The sequence below is a fragment of the Sciurus vulgaris genome (genome assembly GCF_902686455.1).
Source record: "Sciurus vulgaris genome assembly, chromosome: X".
Classification (NCBI taxonomy): domain Eukaryota; kingdom Metazoa; phylum Chordata; class Mammalia; order Rodentia; family Sciuridae; genus Sciurus; species Sciurus vulgaris.
In genome coordinates this window covers 98,513,716-98,537,424 of record NC_136471.1, presented here as the reverse complement: position 1 = coordinate 98,537,424, position 23,709 = coordinate 98,513,716, and the positions used below count along the sequence as shown (strand labels likewise).

At 35.3% G+C, this 23,709-nt stretch overlaps 1 protein-coding gene across 11 annotated transcripts in view; it reads left to right on the top strand.

The window, feature by feature from the left end:
* The window catches only part of KDM6A (lysine demethylase 6A), a 206,236-nt gene that overhangs the window by 99,640 nt on the left and 82,887 nt on the right, over positions 1 to 23,709 (top strand). For all 11 annotated transcript variants that reach the window (XM_079123473.1, XM_079123472.1, XM_079123471.1 and 8 more), the window contains one exon: positions 16,422 to 16,480. In XM_079123473.1, coding sequence (XP_078979599.1) covers positions 16,422 to 16,480 — 59 coding nt within the window. The remainder of the gene's footprint in view (positions 1 to 16,421; positions 16,481 to 23,709) is intronic.

Sequence of the window (23,709 nt, the reverse complement as noted above, 5' to 3'; positions counted from 1 at the left end):
TAGGGTAGACAAAGAAGTTGGGGGTTTGCATCTGGAACAAATTAGTCTACCTTTGCCAGAAATAGACTCTAATCTTACTTATAACAAGGAAAATATACTTCAAAATTCATTATTAAGGGGGCTGGGGATATAGCTCAGTTGGTACAGTGCTCTCCTCGTAAGTACAAAGCCCTGGGTTCGATCCCCAGCACTGCCAAAAAAAAAAAAAAAATTCATTATTAAATATCCTACTGTATCTGGGTGTGGTGGTGCATGCCTGTAATCTCAACCATTCTGGAGACTGAGGCAGGAGGAGGATTGTGAGTTCAAAGTCAGCCTCAGCAACTAAGCAAGTTCCTGAGCAACTCAGGGAGATCCTATCTCTAAATAAAATAGAAAAAGGACTGGGGTTGTGGCTCCATGGTTAAGTGCCTCTGGATTAGGTTCCCAGTACCAACCAGGCAACAAACAAAACAAAACAAAAAAAACCCACAACAAGCAAAAACTTACTATGTTTCCAATAATGAGGGGAAAAATAAAATTCCTTGTTGAATGTCCAATATATGGAATACTAATTAGCCATCAGACTAATTTATCATGTGGTCTTATTGTACAGAGCTCTTAACAATGTGTTATCCTCCCAGTTATCAAAATTGACTTCCCAAATACCAAGAACACAAATCTGAGGTTAGTATTTACCATGGTGAAGGAGAACACCACTTTTACAAGTTTTTCTCTGCATCTAGTAGTGGGGAAAGTAATGTCAGAATTGATTGATAATTGAGTTTGGTTTAAGGCAGGTCTTTCAATGTTTGGATTTTATTGGGTAAAAATCTTCATATAACATTCTGAGAGACTATAAGATGGTGGACTAGAGTGGCTTGCTTTCCTTGCTGCTCTGTGGACTGCAACCAAGAAAGTAGGCAGCAAGGTGGGTGAACAAAAAAAAAAAAAAAAAAAAAAAAAAAAAAAGGAAGAAGGAGGGGAAACTTACTGGAATTTAAATCTGAACATTCAAAGACTATTGGGAACTCGGGAGGTTGTATATAATAAAATAGGGAAGAAATCCCCAGTGAGACAGCCACCCCTGTGGCTGGGCCAGAGCAGTTCTTCTACACGCAAAGTGGGCGGGCTAAGGGAATTAAGGGAACCCACATTTTTAAGAGACCCGAGGCTTGTCTGGGTACAGAGCCCTTAGAGATCAAAGACATTGCCCAACTATACTGAAAGGCGTGCTGCGTAATATCCTTATGTGCGAAAGAAGCCACCATCTCTCCCAGTGCCCTGCAGAGGACAAAAGAAGGACCATTTTGCAGCCACATAGTGAGGGGCTGGCAGCTGAGGGAGTACATTCCTGGCAAACATGAGTTTGGTCCCAAATACAAGCCCTGTAAACACACTGCAGGTCTTAGAGTGTGCTTAAGTGACCAGGAGAAAATCAGAGGAGGAGAGAGGTTTACACAGGGGACAACTGGTCGTGGAAACCCACCCAGCCCTCCTTTCCCCCCTCCAATCTGGCTGTTTACAGGACCCCCTGGGAGAGACACATCTGGCGGAAATTCAGAAGGGCACAGGTGGGAGAGATTAAGTTTTGGAGACTGAACACAAGAACAGGAAATGGTGGGGCCTACAGGAATAAGAACTGGCTTCATCACCACATGAGTGGAACCCAGGGGAGGTCCCTGGGTTACTGTCTTCCAGTGTAGAACAACAGTTACTGGATCCTGGAGGTGCATTGATTTAAAATCTCCAGACCAGTTGACATTCACTGAAGAGCCTGGAGCCCACCTTAGCCTAAACCCTGCCTCCTGGAATTCCACCTATGGAGTTACCACTCTCATTCCAGCAATTCATAGGGTGTAGCATCATGCTCCAGATGACCCCAACTAACACTGATGAGAGAGAAGCTGAGAATCTTTTGAACTCCAATAGAAAGAATTCTTTAACTTTTCATAGAGAATTTTTCCTCTTTTTTCCTGTTCTCTGCTTAATTGTGACCCTAATGGAACATGGACATACTCATATCCCCCCCTGCCTCAGGTCTAACATTTTTGAAGCCAGTTATTTTTTCATGGATCAGTTTTTTGAGGACTAGGATGTTTGATTACTATATTTCAGTTTTGTTTTATATTCTATTAATTTTATTTTTAACGTAAAAATTTTTTATGTTTTTCTTGTTTCCCTTCTTTCTCTTTTCTTCAGCTAACAATCTCTATTCTTTTTCACTCTTCCTTTAATTTTTTATTTCTATCTTCTCTTGTCCTCTGTCAAAATCATCACATCCTATATCACTTGTTTTCTTGGTGTCCACCATTTGAAATTGTAAACCTTTTTGCAAACTTACTGTTTATATTGTGGGCAATAACTAATCATATTGTTTCTGTTTATTGTGATGATTAACACTGTAGACATCATAGTAGGAACTATTTGGTTTAATGCTGTATATTGTTTGCATTACTTGTTATTATTTGCCTCCCCCTAAACGGTGAGGTACTAGAAACCTTCACGGACACTACAAGTCCACAAGGTAGAAACTCTATTATCTCAGACCTATACTGCTAGATGGGTAGACACACAAACACCATGAAAAAAAAACAAGGAAACAAATCACCCCAAACAAACCAAGATACTTCAGTAACAGAATTCATCAACACCATGGTGTGAAATCAGAGTGAAAATACAGTAAGTGAACAATTACTTCAATAGATAGAGATTCTGGAGAAAAAAAAAAAAAAAAGTTAAGCAGAAATCCTCAAAATGAAGGAATCAATAAACCAAATTAAAAATCCAATAGAAAAGCATCACCAACAGACTAGATCACTTGGAAGGCACTTGGAGTTTCATGTGATGAAGACAAAATATATAATCTTGAAAACATAGTTTACCATGGAGAAGAGATGTTAAGAGACCATTAACAGAACTTCTAAGAAATGTGGGATAACCCGAAAATAGCAAATTTCATTTAGAGACAAACCAATCCAGATCTCAGCTGATTTCTCAACCCAGACCACTCAGGGCTAGAACGTCTTGGAATGATATATCAAGTTCTGAAAGAAAATGGATGCCAGCCAAGAATACTATACCCTACAAAATTAAGCTTCAGAATTGACCATAAAATCAAAACCTTCTGTGATAAACACAAGTGAAAAGAATTCACATCTAGAAAATCTGCACTACCAAACATTCTCAATAACATATTTCATGAAGAAGAAATGAGAAATAAAACTGAAAATCAGCAAAGGGATGAACTACACTAGAAGAATAGTCAATTGAAAGAGAAACTAATTGAAAAGTAAAAACCAGAAACAAATCAAAATGGAATAGAAATCATTTTTGAATAATAACATTAAATGCAAATGGCCTAAACCCATCAATCAAAAGACATAGACTGGCAGGTTGGATTAAAATTAAAATTAAAAGACCCAACAATATGCTGTATCCAAGATACTCACCTCATAGGTTACCTCAAAGGCAAAGACATCCACAGACTGAAGTTGGGTCCCATTCTTTTACTGAAGATCCTTTTACCTTCAGTCATTCACATGGATCTCATAAACAAGTAGGGGTTTTTTTTAGCCTCATATCAGATAAAGTGAACTTCAAAGTTGATCAGAAGGGACAGAAGGACATTTCACATTGCTTAAGGGAACTGTACATCAACAAGACACAATAATCGTTAAGTACTTATGCCCCAAACAGTGGAGCATCTGTGTAAATGAAACAAACTCTTCTCAGTTTCAAGAATCAAATAGACCACAACACAATAATACTGGGTAACTTTAACATGCCCCGTCATCACTGGCTAGATCCTCCAAACAATAACTGAAGAAACTATAGAACTGAAAAATACAATTGCTAAGTAGACTTTTATAGACATATAGAATATTTCATCCAGCAAGGACTGAATATACTTCTCAGCAGCTCATGGATCCTTCCCTAATATAGACCATGTTATGTAAATATCACATGTTGGTATGCAGTTGTAGTATTGCCTTTATATTTTTAGCATCTGTAGGATTATTTTGATAGCTCCATTGATATTAATTTTCCATTGATATTTATAATTTTGTTCTTTTTCTTGATTAGACTTGTTTGATTTTACCAACTACTAGCTGTATTATTCTTTATTTCTTAATATTTCTGCTTCTACTTTATTTTTTCCTTCTACCTACCTAATTTGAAAATAGTTTGATTGTTAATCTAGCTTCTTTCTACTACAAGTCCTTTAAGTTATCTGAGTACTGTTTCATCTCTGAGTTTCTGATATCTTAAGCTTTTTATTATCACTTATTCATAGCTCTTTTCATTTACTTTTCTTGGTCTTTCTTCTTTGACCTGTGAAATATTTATAAGTGTGCCATTTAATTTTGAAGCAGTTGACATGTGAGAGTGGGGTTTTATATATTTTAAGGTGATTGATTTCTAATGTAACAAATCATGCAGGAAACAGTGTGCATGATTTCAAATTTAAAAAAAAGTAATGAAAATATGTTGCATGTTGTATTGGTTACATTTGTGTCAAAACAGATCAAATTGCATACTTCAAATATGTGCATTTTATTGTGCTTCAATTTTACCTCAATAAAATTATGAAATAAAAAAGTCTGAAATTGGTGGAAGCTGCAGGGTAGTTAATTTGAGGTAAGGGCCTGTGTTAGTTTTTTATTGCCATGACCAAAATAACTGATAAGAACAATTTAGAAGAGGAAAAATTTATTTTGTCTCTGGGCTTTAGGTGAGGCAGAACATCATCATGGTGGAAGAGCCTGGCTCATGGCAGTTGAGAAGCATAGTGCACAAGGGTGTGCACTTGGGCTTAAGAGCCAGAGACAAAATATAATCCCCAAAGGCACACCCCCAGTTACCTACGTTCATTAGCCTGTGCCACCTGCTTACACTTACCACCCAGTAGTCTATTCAAAATATTAATCATACTTTGTTCTACTTCAGAATAAATGACATTTGTCATTTGTAAAATGGTGATTGCCAGTCCTCTCATGACTATTATGTTTATGATTGTAATAAATACCTTTCTCTAATCAAGCTAGTAATAAATAAAAACTCAATAATTTGTTCTACATCTCCTGTAGCAAGAGCAAAATAATCGAAAAAACAAATAACAAAACATGAACTCATTCATGAGCCAGCAAAGTTTAGAAAATTTTGATAGTTTATGGTATTAAGTAGAAAGGTAGATATCAAAAAGTATATGCACAGTGATAGTGCTGCTGTGTATTTCAGTATACAAGTAAAAAAGTTAAAATGCCAAGACATGCTGGTGCTTACTGATAACTTTTGTCTTGTGTAATTTCTCAAATAACTTGAGATACACTTTTTTTTTCAATAAATGTAAACTTTAAATAAAACCTACTTTGTCCTTATTTTTTTCCCCGCTTGAATTTAAGAAAAGGTTTTGAGTTATGGTAATAATGTCTCTCTGAATAGAACTATGGAAACACAAATATGAAAAACAGTTATGGAGAAGTCCTTTTCAGTTAAAAAAAATTTGTCTTGTTATAAGACATACAGCATGTATTTTTTTGTACATTAAGTATTTGTGAGTATAGTTCTTTTTTTCTGATTAACAAAACAGTAGAAAACAGTTACTAGTTTTTTCACATCTACTTATATATTGGTGTTGATAGAGTTGGGCTAAAATTTAATTCGGGACACTTCCCACTGCTGAAGAGAAGAGGGTCAAGTGTTTCAAGAATTCAAAACTTGTAAAGGTTAATGTATATATGTTTTGATATGCTAATTATAAACAGATAAACTAAACTAAACTTTAAATAAAACCTACTTTGATTAAACTAAACTAAAAAGGTTTAAATAATGCTATATTACTGCCTGATTCATTACATGCTTGAAAATTGTAATACTATATTTTGGGGCTGTGGCGGGGGGACGACCAGGGATTGAACTCAGGGGTATTAACAACTGAGCCACATCCCCAGCCTATTTTGTATTTTATTTAGAGACAGGGTTTTGCTGAGTTGCTTAGTGCCTCCTTTTTGGTGAGACTGACTTTGAACTCTTGATCCTCCTGCCTCAGCCTCCCAAAGCCGCTGGGATTACAGGCATGCACCATTAAACCTGGCTTAATACTGTATTTTTTAATCAGCTCTGAAATTTGTGCTGGCCCTTTTCCTAATTGGGCCTGACTAATGAAGTTTTCTCCTGTATGGTTTTAATTTTTTGTTAATGCTACAATGATGTGGAATTATGGGTTTAAGTTGATAGGGGGAGATGTTCAGGAGAGAATTATTATAATGGAAAAACTCACCGTTCTCCTAATTCAAATTTATGTTTTGAATTTAGAAATATATTTATTTTCTTTAGGTTTAATGTATTATTTTATGTACAATCAGTTGTCCCTTGGTATGGGGGAATTGACTTCAGGAATCCCCCATACCAAAATCTTTGAATGGTCAAGTCTCTTATGTAAAATGACTAATATATGTGCATATAACTAATGCACATGCACTTGTCTTGTATGATTTAAATCATCTGTAGATTGCTGTAATACATAATACAATATAAATGTTATGGAAAATGTTACATTGTATTGTTTAGGGAATAACAGGTATATATAAGTTCAGTGCAGATGAATTATTATTATTATTATTATTATTATTTTGGTCCAGACCACCATCTAGTCCCTTAGGTCTCTTTTAGGAAGGGCTTCCTAGATACCATATCCCACACCATTTTTTCTTTATGTTCTTGTTATTGTCTTAAAGAGTTCAATTGTTTTATAGAATGTTCCATTTTCTGGCTTTGTTTTATTGTTTTCTTAGGCTATTGTTTAGCTTATTTCTCTAACCTCTGTACTTTAACTGAAAGTTAACCATTAGCCACTTTCTTAACGTTTTTTAATGCCTTCCTGGTTTATGTTCATCAGGATTTACAAATGTTCTTTTAGCCAGATGCAGTTGTGTATGCCTGTAAATCTCAGCTACTCCAGAGGCTGAGGCAGGAAAATAGAATAAATAGAATAAATAAATGGCTAAGATGTACCTTAGTTGTCTGCCACTCGCCTAGCTTGTGCAAAGCCCTGGGTTCAACCTCCAGTACTATAGCAAAGCAAAATACAGCACAGCAAAACAAAATTATCTCCCACATATGGCATTTTCCCTCCTGGGACAGTTTCAGGGTAAATTATAGGCAGCATGACATTTTAGTTCTCAATGTTCTATTTACCTTTCTACATAATAAGACTGTTTTCTTAAATAAGTGTAGTATCTTTATCATCTAACAAAATTAGCAATGTTGTGTTTTATTCATTCAAAGTTGCACACATTTTCTAAATTTCATAGATTAAGATGTCTAATAAACATGACATTTTAAAAATTGACTTATTGATTGAATAGGTCGTAGGAATTGAACCCAGGGACAGTCTACATTGAGCCATAGCATCCACTACCTTTCTCACTTTATTGTTTTGTACATTTTTAATAACAACTGAGGCAAGCCATGCTAACCTTCCTTCAGGCTGTCTCCAGGTACTTGTTATCATTTTTGAAATTCTCTGATTATGATATTATTTTGATTGTTGAGTAGTCTGTAACTCTTTTCTTCCTTGCTCTAAGCCCTGTAATGTATCATGTATATTATTGAGTAATTACTTTGTGCTAGATAATTTTCATGGTGGTGTTTAGATATATTTTAAATATTTTACATGTATATATTATGGAAGTAGAGATATTGCTTTCTGTATTTTACAAAGATGAAATTGAGATGACGTAGTTAACTTGCTTCATGAGTTTTATAACTAGTAAGTAAAAAGGCTGGGCTTATAACCCAAGTCTGATATCACTTACAGTTTGATTTCATGATTGCTATGACTACTATACATAGGTCTTGGTAGAAGTTTTGCTTCAGTGCTGTAGCTTTGGGCTTGATGTATATAATAAGATATAGCCAGTGTCTTTTGCTGTATTATTGTAACTAAGAAAAACCTTTTAATTATCCAAAGGATGGTTCAAACTATATTAAGTGATTCAGTATAAGTTGAATTAGCAAAGCTAATTAAAGACTGTTAAGACATTAGTCAGTAGCAGACTTTTCCTAAATAGTTTATATATGTCAGTTATTTTATTGTAAAGATCAAAATACACCTTGGTTTCTATCTATCATTAAAGACTCATATTCTAGTGGAGGAGATAATCAGTATGTTTGTAGTAGACATGGGTATTCATTTGTGAATAGCACAAAACGTATTTCTCTTTGGGTTTGGAATGCTCCAGCTAATAACTTCCAAAAGAAAAAGGTGAGTGTTGTGTTAAAGGTGGATACAAATTTGCCAAATGGGGAAGTGAGTGTAGGGAAAGATGTCAGTGGCATTTTCAAGCAAAGGAAGCAGACATTGTTACAGTTAGAGAAATGTGTAAGAATATATATTACTCATAATCTGCATGTTATTTTTTGTGACTGAAGTGGTATTTGTGAAATTGGGAAGATTGAGGAGGAGTCATAAAATGAAGGCCTTTATAAATCAAACTAGGTTGTAGGAACTCTTCAGACAGAGAAGTTTAAAATAAAAGGTGTTATTTTATTTTATTATTTTATTTTTTTTGCTGGGGATTGAACCCAGGGGTACTATACCACTGAGATACATCTCTAGTCCTATTTTTTTATTTTGAGACACCATCTAAGTTGATGGGGTTCTTGCTATGATGCTGAGGCTATTCTCAAACTTAAGATCCTCCTGCATCAGCTTCCCAAATTGTTGGGATTATAGGTGTGTGCCTTCATGCCTGGCTTCCTTTGAGGTGTTTTTTTTTTTTTTTTTTTTTTCGTCCCTTTTTTCTTTTTATGGCACCAGGGATTGAACCTAGGGTCACTTTGCTTCTGAGCCACATCCCTAGCCCTTTTTATCTTTTATTTTGAGACAGGTCTCACTAAGTTGCTTAGGGCCTCATTAAATTGCCGAGGCTGGTCTCAATCTTGCAATCCTCCTGCTTCAGCCTTCTGAGTTGCCTCTGTGCCTGGCAGTGTGAGCTTTTGAAAGTTCGTTGGCAGTGGTGTTGAAGGCAGATTGGAACGGTAGGAAATGGAGGGAGAAGCTAGTTAGGGAGACAGGATAACTATTGAAATAAAACAGAAGATAGAGTTGAGGTCCTAAATAATCTAGGACCTTTCAGATGTAAATCAGAAAGGCTGTAGGAATAGAGAGGGGATAGATTGGAAGGCTTTTAGATTCTAAAATGAACTTTGCAGATAGAATGAGTGCATTTTATTTATGGGGAGGTGGAGAGAGGAGAAACGTAAGATTAATTTTTAGCTTAGTCAACAGTTGAGATCGTTACCACTATCTAAAATCTGTGGTACCCGGAGAACATCATAGTATATTGTTCAGTCTTGGATTCATGTTGTTTCAGATATTCATGGGATGTGCAGCAGATGAAAGAAATTCAAAGGCAGTTGAAAATTCTTGCCTGGAGCTTTTGGAATGTCCTTATTACCTTCATTGACCTTTTTGGGCCCAGTAGAGTTAATAGCCCCCCACCTCCACCCCCTTTTACTGGCTTTGTGGAATTAAGCTCTGAACAGAAAAGGGTTAAAACATTTGATATTTTCCTAACAGTTTGTCATGAGTTAGTTTCTTTCTTATCCTGAGGATTGAACCCAGGGCCTTCACATAACAAGCAGGTGACTCTCTACCACTGAGCCACATCCCCAGCCAGAGTTTATTTTTTCTTTTTTGCGGTACTGGGGATCGAACTCACGGCCTTGTGCTTGCAAGGCAAGCACTGTACCTGCTGAGCTATCTCCCCAGCCCGTGAGTTTATTTCTTAATAATATCTGAGCATAATGTCTTTGAAGTCAGGGGTGAAGATATAGCTCAGTTGGTAGAGTGCTTGCCTCACATGCGCAAGGCCCTGGGTTGTCCAGGACCACCAGGGTGGGGGAAGGGAGTTGTCTTCAAAGATGACTACTGAAGTAAGGAATGCCTGGTGGTGAATACAGTCAGATTGTTAATTCTATCCCATAGTTGTCAACATTATAGCAGTTCATTGTCATTTAGAACCTAATTAGTTGTCCTAGACTACATTTGGTTTAGATTGTATCTAATAAAAGTTTTAGAAACTTTAGTATAAGTTTTCTTCTTTTCATCCCACCTTCCCTTCCTTTGGGAAACTGTTGCCATCTCATTAGTGCGTCTTCCTTCTTCATGTTCCTAGGGTAAAGGTCTAGACTCTTTTTTACCTTAAAAAATTATAAAAGAAAAAAAACCCAGCAAATTACAAACTACAATCAGTACAAAATAACTATGGGGGAAGGACATGTTCTGATCTTAAATTTATTGGTTCTCTACTGTGTTCTGTAAACATAACTTCCCCCATTATCATTTGTTACCATCAGTAAACCTACATTGACATTATTACCCAAAGTCTATAGTTTGGCGCTGTTCCATTGGTTTGGAAAAATGTAAAATGATGTGTATGTACCATTATAGTATCATACAGAGTATTTTCACTGCCCTCAAAATTCTCTGTGCTCTTCCTGTTCATCCTTCCCTAGTAATCAGATCTTTTTATTGCCTCCGTACTTTCTGCCTTTTCCAGTTGGACTTTTGGGTACTAATAGAATTTGATACTAATGAATTTCTACTTCCCAGTGTTAAAGGTCAGTCTTTTTTTCAGTTTGGAAACTCCTTGGAAGGTGGGAAGGGTATCAGTCTAGAGAACTGCTTATTGTTCTCATGTTGTCAATTTAAAGTGATTTTTCATACCACTTTGAAATGCTATTAATTCCTTCAGCCTTCTGGTGACTGTGACACACTGACAGAAAGAATAGAAAACTACACACAAGGAGAAGAAGAAAACATAGCTTTTCTAGAAACTCCATAGTAGAAATCTGCTTGTTCTCAATGGCACGCATTGTGTGACATTACCAGGTTTATCTCCCTGAAAGTGGTGGGAAAAAGAGGGGCTTGGTCATTCAACCAGCAGTCCCTTTCATGAGATTTCATAGATTTAAGAAGATTTTGCAGGGGTTGTCTAATATAAGATTGCCAAAGTTTTCTTTATTTCATCTTTGTTCTGTAAAGTTCACTGTTACTCTAATTTAGCACTCTTTTTCCCAATCACTTCTAGGATGTTTGTGAAAATGGACGCAGAACCTTCAATTACCTTTTCTTCATTTTGGAAATAGCCTGAGGAAATTGAGAGAACCTGACAAACAGCAGTGTCTATTTCCCATTTCTTACTGTTTATAATACCTTTCTCCTGTAGGGCTTGGAAGAATAAAGCACTCAGTGTTTTGAGAACTATGGATTGCTTTCCTCTCTTGTCTGGGGTTGTACAGCTTGGAGCCCTAATTATGTAACAGAGCATTCAGGAATTCATCTTAGAGCTTTGTGGTTATCTAAGAGCTATATTAGGGATTAGTGGAAGCACCACTGTGGATTCCAGTATTGGTAAACCACTAACCTAATGGACCACATCCTTTACTGCTGGCTTTACTGTAGATACAGTATAAGAATCCTCACTGTAAACTGATAGTAATCTCATCAAGATATAATTTCTTAATTTGCTGTAGTAATGGGTACTATGATACAGTTCTGGCCAGAGGTTGGCAAACTTCTTTTGTAGAGGGCCAGATAATAAATATTTTAGGCTTTGTAAATCAGATGATTTCTAGTGAAATTTCTTACCTCAATTGTTGTAGCTGGAAATAGCCATAGGCAATACATTAAAGGTGGGTGTGGCCATGGACTGCCTGGTTTTGTTCTGCGTGCCATAATTTGCTAGCCTCTCTTACCTCTAAGAATTTACGCTGAGGCATTAGTATAGTAATGCTCTTACCTGCAGTTTTGCTTTCCATAGTTTCATATAGTTGAGATCAACTATGGAGAATTAACAATTGATAAGTTTTAAATTGCATGCTGTCCTGATAGTGTGCTGAAATCTTGCACCATGCCCCTCCATCCTGCTGGGGATATGAATCATCTCTTTGTCTAATATATCTATGCTCTGTTAGTCAGTTAGTAGTCCTCTGGGTTATTGTATGTTAACTGTCTTGTATCACAGTGCTTGTGTTCATGACCCTTATTTTACTAAATAATTGCCCTAAAATGCAATAGTAGTGATGCTGGCAATTTGGATATACCAAAGAGGTACCACACAGTGTTTTCTTTAAGTAAAGTGTTGTAGGTTCTCAATTTAGTTAATAAGGAAAGAGAAGAAAATTTTATGCCAAGATTGTTAAGAACAATGATAAGAATGAATTCTCTATCTGAAATTGTGAAGAAGGAAAAATAAATTCACACTAGTTTTGCTAACACACCTCAAACTGTAGAAATTTGGGTCATAGCGTGTGATGAGTGCTTAGTTGATATGAATAAGATATTACATTTGTGGGTGAAAGTCATGAGGAGAAAACATGTTCTGATTGATGGCAATGTGTTATCCTGGAAAGCATTGAGCCTATACAAAGACTTCAGCAAAGAATCCCTGAAAAGAGTGACACTATGCCATTTACTGGAAGTAAAGGATGGTTACAAATTGGAATTGTTTGGACTGCAAAATATAAAAATTTCTGAGACTCTGTGTTTGCTGATGAAAAAGTTGCTGCCTCATTTCCAGTGAAGTTGAAGTAGATTAAGGACACTGTTTTGAGTCTTCATTTATAACAAAACCTGGATCTTCTGGAAGAAGATATCCAGTAAACTTATATTCATAAAAATGTAAAGGAGGCATTAGGGCGTCAAACATAGAAGGACAAATTAACTTTGGTATTCTGTGGCAACACTGCAGGTCATATGATAAAGCTAGGTGTACAGAGACAAGAACCCACATGATCTCAAAAACAAAACCAAAATGTCAGGGCAAAGCATGTACATTCATATAACTTTTATTACAGTTTATTGTTATAATTGTTCTTTTTTTTAGTTATTGCTGCTAATCTCTTACTGTGCCTAATTTATAGATTAAACTTTATGTCATTGGTATGTATGTATATATAGGAAAAAAACAGCATATATAGAGTTCAGTACGATCTGCAGTTTCTGGCATTTACTGTGTTCTTGGAACCTATCCCCCATGGATTGGGGGTGGGGGGGCGACTCTACACATTTTATAAATAGTACAAATTTCATGAAACTACCCGCATAACTCTTCACAGTAAAGAATGACTACATCACATTTAAACTCATTTCCATATTAATGCCTTAGGTCATCCTTTCATACAGACCCAATTGGAATACCATTAGCATTTTTGATGAGATAGTATGTTGATTGCGGGGTGGGAGGTGTATGTATTTTGGGGCATATAGCAATTCATACTCCAAGATTACTATTTCCAAACATGCCTTTTAAGGACCCTTGGCTGAGATATTTCTACTTCCTTCCCAACCATCCTTGAGATGTAGTACCCAAGTACTATCCTAGCTTTTTTTCTGGTCCTGATTGTACTTCATTAACTCTTAAGTTGTAGCTTGGCATATATTGGTAGACCTTAACTTCATAATCTTTTGTCATTAGATTATAAATTCATTGAGAATAGCCACCCCCTCCCCCCTGTTTTGTTCACCACCATAGAAGAGGAAAAGAAAATAACCATTTCCTATTACTCACTACTCACTTTAGGTTCATTGTCTGGGGCCCCTGTAATAAAAGGCAAATAAACAAGAAAAAAGTATACAAATTTATTTAATATGAATTTTATGTGACATGGGAGCATTCATAAAGAAATGAAGGCATGAAGAAACAGATAAATTTGAGTGTGTTTATGCTAGTTTTGATGAAAGAGTAGAAAGTCTTCCCCGTCTTAGGATAAAGGATGTGAGTAGACTGGGAGAAACTTAGCAAGGCCTGTTAATTCAGATTTTTCTGTGTGTCCCTTCCAGAGAGAGGAGGAAGGATAACTCTCAAGTGGGGGTCTTATGACCTTCAGAGAAGGGTGAGAGGTGGTCAGAAAATTCTTCCTACACAAGCTGTTTTCTCAAATTTCTTCAACTTAAATGTTAGGCCAAGGTGCCATAATTTGGCAGTATGTTCTGAACTTTGTCATTACTATCTTCACAGTACCTTATAACTCTAGGTGCTCAATAAATGTTTGAATGCCTTTGTTTTTTTGTTATTGAAAAATGAAATAGACAAGGGCCAGACCTTCTGCTAATCCTGAGTCACCCAAGGGGACTGAGCACACAAGATTAAATGCTGGGTGATTGGATATATTGAATCTTTTGAGTTTCTGCTGTATTGACACAAATGATTGGCACTTCTGTTGTCTTGGCATTTTTGTTTGGTGAAGAAGAGTTTAGTTAATAAGTAACAACAACAACAAAGTATGCTAGTTAAGAGTGAGCTCTGGAGGCTGACCTAGATTGAATTTCTATGTCTACTACTTAGTACCTGTCTCCTTTAGTAGTAAGTTGCTTAGTCTGTGATCCTCAGTTTCTTCATTTTGTAAACAAAGCCCTCTGCCACCTCTTAGGTCAGTTAGAATCTCTAAAAATAGATATTACTATTTTGCACAAACCTAAGTTTCTTATTATTACACAATAATGTCATACACTTCTTGCTAAGACCAAATTAAGAGTTTGTAAAGATTACCCTGGTCTGAGGTAGGACAAACAGCAAAGTTTTATGGAGTAGGTAGCATTTAAATGGATTTTGAAAAATTGATAGAATTTATAAGATGACAGGGATGGGGCAAGATTTCAGTTGAAGGGTAAAGTACGAACAAATAAGAAAGTTGGGAGAATGTAGGACGTGTCCTAAAAGTATTAATGCCCCTCAGTAAACTCATATTTCCACTCCTCCTCCTAGGTTTTTGTCTGTTGTTGCACAAGCCTTGCTCCCTTCCCCACTAACCTCCCCATCCAGGTCCTTAAGAAGACAGTTGTCTTTCAAATCCTGACTTTCTGAATTAACTACTCCTGCATTCTGAGTGTCATTGCCTCCCCTCTCACACCCTTGATTTCATTCTTCTTGAGAGTAGAATATTTTATTCATTTTGGCTTGTTCAACCCTGTGTATTGTCTCTGGCACTCAGTAAATGCTTAAATTATTTCATTTGTTGAAATAGCAAATGAATGATCCTGATTAAAAACACTTTCAACTAAATTTTTAACAAATTAAATATGAATTTTTGAAATGGATGTTGTCTGAGACCTTTGTGACTCCCCTGAATTTGTGAATACGTTTCTCACATAATGTTCTCATTCAGAAAGTTGGGGTAATGAGGACTTAGGGAAATTGAATTATCATTTAATTACATTTTGTGATGTACTTCAAACATTTTTAAGTGTTTCTAGGAAGTACTTAAAATTCAAAGGAAATGCACAGTGTAATCCTAGAACAAATTTTAGTATTAAAAAATGTTGAAAACATCACCTGCTTGTTTGCATTTTGAACTTTAAACATCATCTTTTTCTCAAGTCAGCAGACTGATAGCAGTTGAGGGACAAATGCCCTAGTTTTAGCTATAATCAACTCCCTAATGCATCCTTTCATTGACTTCCTTTTCTTCCTGTCCTTCCTTTTCCACTTCCTTTTCTCCACTTCCTTTCAGTTGTTTTCTAGGGTAACTTCCCAACATAACTGCATGTTCTAAAACTTTTTTCTCAGGGTCTGCTTCTTGGGAAAACAACCCAAGACTGTAGGGCAAGAAACATTTTACTTTAATAGTAGTTTAAAATTTTTAATGTTTTAGTAATCAGAGAAATTTGTAATTTAAAATATAGCATTTTGGAGAAATTTTTTCGTAAGAATCAATGTGAAAATTTTAGAGAAGATTTACTAAATCAGATTTGCTTAGTAATTGGTACAACATATAATAGATATTCAAATGTTTGCCTTTCTTGAAGAAAGGGAGTAGGTAGGTAGTTCCTATTTGGAGACCAGAGGTTAAATGAGTCAGGATAAGTGTTGGCATCTGTCTGTTTCATACTGCATGAAGAATCAGAGGTGATTAAAGCCCAAAATAATTGGTGTTATTTTGGCATGTGATTCCTTCCTTTCTTCCTCCCTCCCTCCCTCTTAAATGTTCAAATTTGTCTAGGTTTATGTTATACATTTCCTTTGAATTCTAAGTGCTTTCCTAGCACTATTCAATGTAGGATTAAAAAGAGTCCAAGAAGCAGAAATAATGCAGATGCAAACAAGAAAGAATAGAATAGCATAGTTTGAGCATTTTCTTATTCGTAAAGAATAGTTTTTTTCTTTTAAGTTTACTGGTAGAATTATGCTGGCAAGTTTTAGATTTCAGGGCAAGTTTTATTTAATAGAAATCAGAATCTCTATGTTGATTGAATTTTGTGCCATATATTGACATCATTGTTATTTTGCTGTTTAAAAGTATAAGTATATTGTAATGCCTGTTAGAGTTTTAAGAACTTAGAATATCTTGGCTACTATATTTTATAGTAATAACATCATATGCATTAGATATAAATGGTTTTCCTAAAAGTCTCTTTTTCCCTTCCTTTATAGAATGCTGCCTTTTTATATGGTCTTGGTTTGGTCTACTTCCATTACAATGCATTTCAGTGGTAAGTTGACATAAAATAATAACTCCAGTTGTTCCCAGTAAATAGCTTATTTTAGCTTCTTTGGTTTGATTTTGCTTGGTGGTATGTGTATGATCATGTGTATATATACATATACATAGTGTATACAAAATATTTTAGTGTCAGTAACCCTACATTTTTCAATAGTCTATTGAAATGATTAGATTGTTCCTTCAAACGTATTGACCCACCTTAGGTTATTAGAGTTGTGTATATAGAAGAATCTGATATAAGAAGAATCTGATATAAGAATCTGGCCAAAGAAGGTTTAGATTATTAGGAAGTGTTTTGAAATTTCTCACTCATTATAGACTGGTAGACCCCAGGTTAATTTGAAGTAAGGAATGACTATGATCTCAGATCTCAAGATCTGTGGGTAAATGATCCATGATAATCAATATTTTTATTGGTTCATGATGATCAATATTTTTTTTAACCTTTTCTGACTCCTCCGTGCCATATACTGGCTAGCACTTTTCAATTTCTAGTAACTAGGTACCAGTTTTAAACTCTCAGTTCTCTCTTCTGTAAGAAGAATGATAACACTTCAGAGTTGGAGATAAATTATGATAGCAATGTATAAGATTTTATGAAGTGTGGGGCTCTGTTACTATGACCTTTGTCCCATCATTGTTTTTCTCTTTACCAGATAGGTCCTGTAATGGAAAAAAATATAGAATTCGAGTTGGAAGACTGGTATTCTTGTTGCAACATTGCCACTTACTTAGCTCTTGAGTCAAATAATTGCCCTAGGTTTATTTCCTCATTTGTTTATAAAACACAAAGAAAACTACTGCAATCATATGCCTCTTACAGAATTTTGATCCTCAAATGTGATAATGGTCATTTTATAAACTGCAAAGCCATGCATAAACTTTTTTAAAAAAACTTTGAAGTGTATCTAAATTTGTCAGAGCCCCTTCTGTGCTTCAGAATTTTAAGCCAAGTGGGTGCTATGAGAGTCCAGGGGAAGGTGATTGTGTGTTTGGCTGAAGGTTATGATTCTTCTATGTACCTGTTGTGTATCCTGAGTTTTTACTACAGCACTTCCACATGTTCATCAGTGGCGATTTAATATGGTTTCCTTAAGAATGAAACTGTGGACCTGGCTGACTTTTCACAGTGTAATTTTTTTCTTTCCTACTTGGATCTTATATTTTGGTCCTGTTGACTTTTGATCACATATGGAAACATCACATTATTAGAGAGCATTTCTGTGTATATAGAACACTGCTTTTTTGGAAACCAATAATTGATTTTCATAAAGAAGCTCTGAATTTTTCTCTTAAATTATTCCTTTATAGCAGTCCTAAGTTAAACCTCCTAATATCATATTATTTCATATTTAAAATGAAGGATGAGTTAGGATCTTTCTTGAAGATCCTACTCACAGAATTCAAAATTCTAATTTGAATTAGAAGTGGTCTTACAGATAATTTAGTTGTTTCCCCTTTTTTGCATGTAGAGAAAGCAAGATTTGTTTGTGTTCTGTATCACAGAACTGTTTAGTGGTAGCAGCAAGCTTATACTCAGATTCCTGAAGCATGCACACGCACACACACACACACACACACACACACACACACACACACACACTTCCTTATGTAGATTAACAAGTCATTGTTTTTAATCAGCATTTGTAGTTGTTATCTTGGGGCACATTGATCGTCTTTATGGTGTGCCAGGAATAATTTAGGTGAAAACCAATGCAAGAAACTCTTTAACAGTTGAGGAATGGATTTACATACCTCATACCAGCTCAGCTATTTTTTTTCCCACATACCAGTGGTAACTTCTGAGCTTCCCTCTACATTGAAGATAAGAACATAAAGATAGTGAGGTAAAACTGTTATCAGTTCAAAATTTGATTGCTTTAATAAGTTTGTGATCATGTTAAGGGTCTTGTAGCTGTGGAAAATTATTACCTTTTTTGATTCCTTCTCTAGATAGAATTTCTGTATATTTTGGTTGATCTAAGAGATAAAATTGAGTAATAAAAAGATAATGCAATGTCTGAATTAATAAGTGCCCTCTGCTTTATTGATCTCATCTTAGTCACCACCATTTTCTCATGTCTTAAGTTTCAATGCTGTAGCTGCTTCCTAAAATAATATATCTTACACATTGTCTGTGAATTCTCCTTGGCTGTGTGTTTTTCTCTCTTGCTGATTAAATGTTCTTTCACAGACTGTACTTAGCATTTCTGCCTTAACTTGCTGTTTCTTGAACAGCCACAGAATTAGAAAACATGGGGTAGTGCTTAGTGATAGGCTTAGAGTACAGTTTTAAGTGATAGGAACTTACTTAGGTTAAAACTAGTTTTATGTTTTATTTGTGGATGCCTATTGGTTACTGGGGTTAGGAAATTTTAATTACACACCTGATTCTTTGAGGGTTGTTGAGCAATGTTTCTAGAGAAGAGAATGATGTCCTTTTTTTTTTTTAAATTTTTTTGTTATTGTCAGCATAGAGAATATACCTAGGATGTCTCAGTGTTGTATTTCTGCTTCATGTATAATTTAAGTAAAATTTGGTATTTGGTTATGGTGTCTGTTGGCATTTGATGAGATTATATATTTTTATAATAATGTGTGACTCCCATGTGAGTTTGACTTGGTTAAACTTAATTTTAACTTGGTTAAAAGCAACTTTTTTCAACTATAATATTACCGTTAACCTATTTACTTCTTGTCAGATTATGTTCCCTTTTTTCTTTTGGAGTTGATTCTATTGGTCAGCTTTTTGATTAGTTCAATTATTTGGTCAGTTTTTTCAGTTTCAGTTATAGCCTCTTTTTGGAGGTGCCCATATCAGAAAGTAGTACATTACAGCATCTGTTGCATCCTCCTTGGACTTCCTCTGATTAATCAGCTGTATTATTTATTATTCTACTCAGTAATCTGGGACCAAACTTTAAAAAGGATTTCCAGAAGAAGAAAGACAGACATAGAAGCATATGATAAAACATCTACAGCAAAGAGCCAGAAACTGGTCTTTATAAAGCCATTCCCTTACATGTGCATGCATATCAACCCCATGCCCTCACTTGTTCAAGAAGGTAGGAAATTGTCATCTGAAGTGGTACCTTGAACCAAACTAGTCTTGGGAAGAATCTGTACCCTAGAGTGAGAGGAAGTGAAATACAGAGAAAGGAAAGACTGACAGAAAAAGGTAGCTTGTGGGAGGCAGGAGGGGGAAAATCAAGATTTTTAACAATAAAACTGAAGGAAACTATTCTTCCCAGTACAGCCTATAGCCATATCCTAAATACATCTCCTTAAAAATCATTAACAACTATCTTTGCCTATAACCTTTTGTATTCTTTTGAATATCAGAATATTCTGTGATACAGGCATAGGATTATAGAAATTAGGTTCCCAAATCTAATTGACAGGACTGATAAGGAAATGTAGTGATCATTATTACGTTTTCTTCAAAAAGGATTAGGGGAAAGGAGTACACATGAGTTGAAACAGAAATATTAACACCTAACTAGTAAAGTTTCTTTAGAATTCATTTCCCCACAGCACTGTATGAATCCTAGGTGTTCCTAAAGAGTGTAAGAATTTCTGTTCTTCTATATGGTCAATGCTTTGGGTGCAATAAGGAAAAGGAGTAGTGATTTTAGTGATGATCTTAAAGCTTTTGATGGGATGAAAGAGAATAGTGCAGGAAATAAACCTTATGTAGTTGTGATACCATTGATTCTGAGGCTTATCTAGCATGGGGTCTGATAAAAGCAGTTTAATGTATAGTTTTGAGCTATCATAATATAAATATGCTCTTAGATTGAAAGTTTAATTTTATTTCCATTAACGTAAAACAGTTGATGTTAACTTGTCGAGTTTCTGGACACTTCTGTTCTGAAAAAAACTAGCAGATTTAACTAATACAGTTCTGTTGAAGTTATGCTTACTAGTGACACAAAGATTTACAGAATTCTGAATTTAATTAATTTTGATTAATTAAAATCTTGCAGTAAGGGAGGGATAAAAGTATCCCACTCTCCAGAGTAATAAAATGAAGACTGTCTAGAGAGGGCAAAAGAGGCAGGAGAGGTAATAAATACATTATGTCAGTAAACCCGTGCATGATCTTTCTAACCTAGCCTCACAATTATGGTTCTTTCTGATTCAACCTCATCCTTCTAGCATAGTACTCCTCTAAATATATTCTTTATACTAGTCACACTATATTAACATTTCCCTGAAAACGTCCCAAGTATTTTATTTATTTTTTTAACCACTGTGACTTTTTGGGTGCCATTTACTGTTTGGTCTGCCTTCTTTTTTTATTTCCACTTTTTAAAATCTTACCTACTTGACTCTGATTATGTCACCAAATCTTTCTTGTGTCATTTTAAGAGAATCTCTAAATTTCTGAATATGTATGTGTGAAAATATATATGTGTTGCGTGTATATTATTATTATTACTTATTTAGAGCTAGCATATTCTTCTTTTAATCAGTGTGAAATGTTGTACAATTAATTCATTTACCCTTTCATGTATCCCTGAGGGAAATCTCCAGACTCAGCTTTATTAAGCCCAGAGAACTTAAGTTTTCTTATGCCTCTTTCCAAGGGTGTTAAAACTGTGCTAGGGACATTTAGTTAATAATAGTATTTTTATTACAGTTATAGAAGAGGGCTTTTAAAAACTGATTTTCTAGAAATTTTATTAAAAATGACCATTGGGTTAAAATACATTTGGCACATGCATATGTTTTTTGGGAGTAGTACTATTGAAATTTTACCTTACTATCATTTTATTTTCATCTTTAAATTGCTAACAATGGTAGACATTAAATGAAAATAATCTAAATTGAAAAAGCTATAGAAATAATTTTGGTGCTATAAAGCTTTTTCAGATTATAATTTAAAATGCCAATAATATTGTACACAGCAATATACACTTTTTGGTTGTAGTAGAGAATATGTTTTAGGTACTGAAAAAATTATGAACCTTTCCGGCATTATATCATAAATGTATTTTATAGTTTTTGGTAGCCATTTCTTATGTTCTAAAATTCTCTGTCAGTCAAGAGTTCTGAAGTCAGCAGAAATTTTATGTGTTGGTGATTTAGTAATTTGTGCTGCAGAGATCATGTTCTGGCTACATTTATTTTGGTGAGATATGAATGACAACCAAAATTAGAACATTAGCTATGTTTGTTTTGTTGTTTCCCCAGGATGGGAAAAACTAAAAAATAAACCACACACAGGAGAGAAAAATGGGGGGAAATTTAGAAAGAAAATAAACTTTGATATTTGAATAATGTATTTTGTCTGATGTCACCTAATAAGATGATGGATGGGAACTGATCAGTAAAAAGACTCCGGAGTTTCTTCACCCCAACAGGAAGTCCTATCAATTAACCGTAAAAGTGATGGAATCAGTTAACATCTATTAACTTTAAACTTGTTGCTGTATTATTTAGAATATTAAAAAAGAATACTGTGGACCTTAAGGGAGTAAACTTAGGAAAAAAAAAAAAACAACTGGAGACAGTATACCAATAGGTAGAAAATAAAAATGATTTGATTATAGAAAACTGCTAGTTAACACTAAACAAAAAGCAGTTGATAACAGAGTTTGGGTGGTGAGTCCTGAAGTTACTGTGGATTTAGAGGGAAGCTAAAAAATGAAAATATTCCAGATCAGCAGAATATAGTGAGAAGAAGCAGTGAAACCAAGGGGGCCCTTATTTGAATGAAGAAATTCCTGAGGTAGCAAGTTCAGAAATGAGGAGGAGCAGTGTTAGGGCATAACCAGGAATGAAGTTAAATAGGTACTGCTCACAGATCTTAAATGCAACATGAAGGGAGGATTATTAAGTTGTTAGTATTGTGGTTATTAGGCAGTCACGAGCCACATATTCCAGGAAATAAATGCAAGTTAGAGCAGAGGAAGTTCTTAAAGAGTTTATTTCTATAATCTAGTAATGAGAGGTTGAAGATTGGGTCCATGATACATTGAACCTGAAATGAATTTTGAAACAAGAAGGAGAACTTGATGATTGGGATGTATATTGGCTGCACTTTGTCCTGGGTACTTTTAATAGACCTTAAAGAAGAAACATAGGCCAGGTGCAGTGGTACATGTAATCCCAGCGACTTGGGAAACTGAGGCAGGAGGATCCAAGTTTGAGGCCAGCCTCAGCAATTTAGCAAAAACCCTGTCCCCTTCCACTCCAAAAAAAGGGGTGGGGGGACTGGGGATGTAGCTCAGTGGTAAAGCATCCCTGGGTTCAATCCCCAGTATGAAGGGGCGGGGAGAGTAAACATAATAGACCCAGCCTAGTCTATCTGGTATATGTTTTTGCTTCTTATAGTACCCTTCCACCTAGTGTGTTAATGTAAGTAGAGAATATGTTAAAAGAGACCCAGGTTTCTTGGTACTTGTGTGACATTTTGAACCAAATGGAAGATATATTTGTGCCGAAGGCACTGATGGACTGATGGAGTAAGATATATATACAAATGCTATGTTTAGGGAAAAGACTGGAACAAATATGAGACAGAGAAGGAAATATTTCTCCTGAGGGGTTGCTACTCATGTTCTCTTATTTCTCCCCCGCTCCTTGTACACCCTTTTTTTTTTTTATACCTTTTCTCCCCCCTAACTTCTCAGTTTCTTTATTCCTTCTTCCCTTCTGCTCTATTCTACTTTTCATTCTTTTTCTTTCAAGTCTGTGATTCAGGCCTGCCTGGGGTTATTATTGGCACATATGTACATTGCTTTGTTCTACACCCATTCATTCCATTGGATAATTTTCTGACCCTTATCATAAGGTAAGATTATTAGGACATTATAAAGCATTATCTATATTTTTATTACTACACAATATAATAGGCCCAAAGAAAAGTGCACAAATCAGAAGTGTACATCTTGTTATTTTAAGATAGACATTCATGTAACATTACAAGACATTCATCACTTGGTTCAAGAAATAAAATATTACCATCACCCCAGAAGCTTCCAAAAGCTCATTTATTGCTACAGTTGTTCTTTTCCTTTTTCTTTCTTTCTTTCTTTTTTTATTGTGTTAGGGGGTGGGTGTGTTGGGGATGGAGATAAACATATATTCTATCACTGAGCTGTGTCCTCTCCCAGACCCTCTTCCTAACCTTTTTCACCCCTCATAAATGTGTGTTGTCTTCCCCCTTTCACATGTGTGTGCATTGATTGAGAGAAATAGTAAGCCACCTTT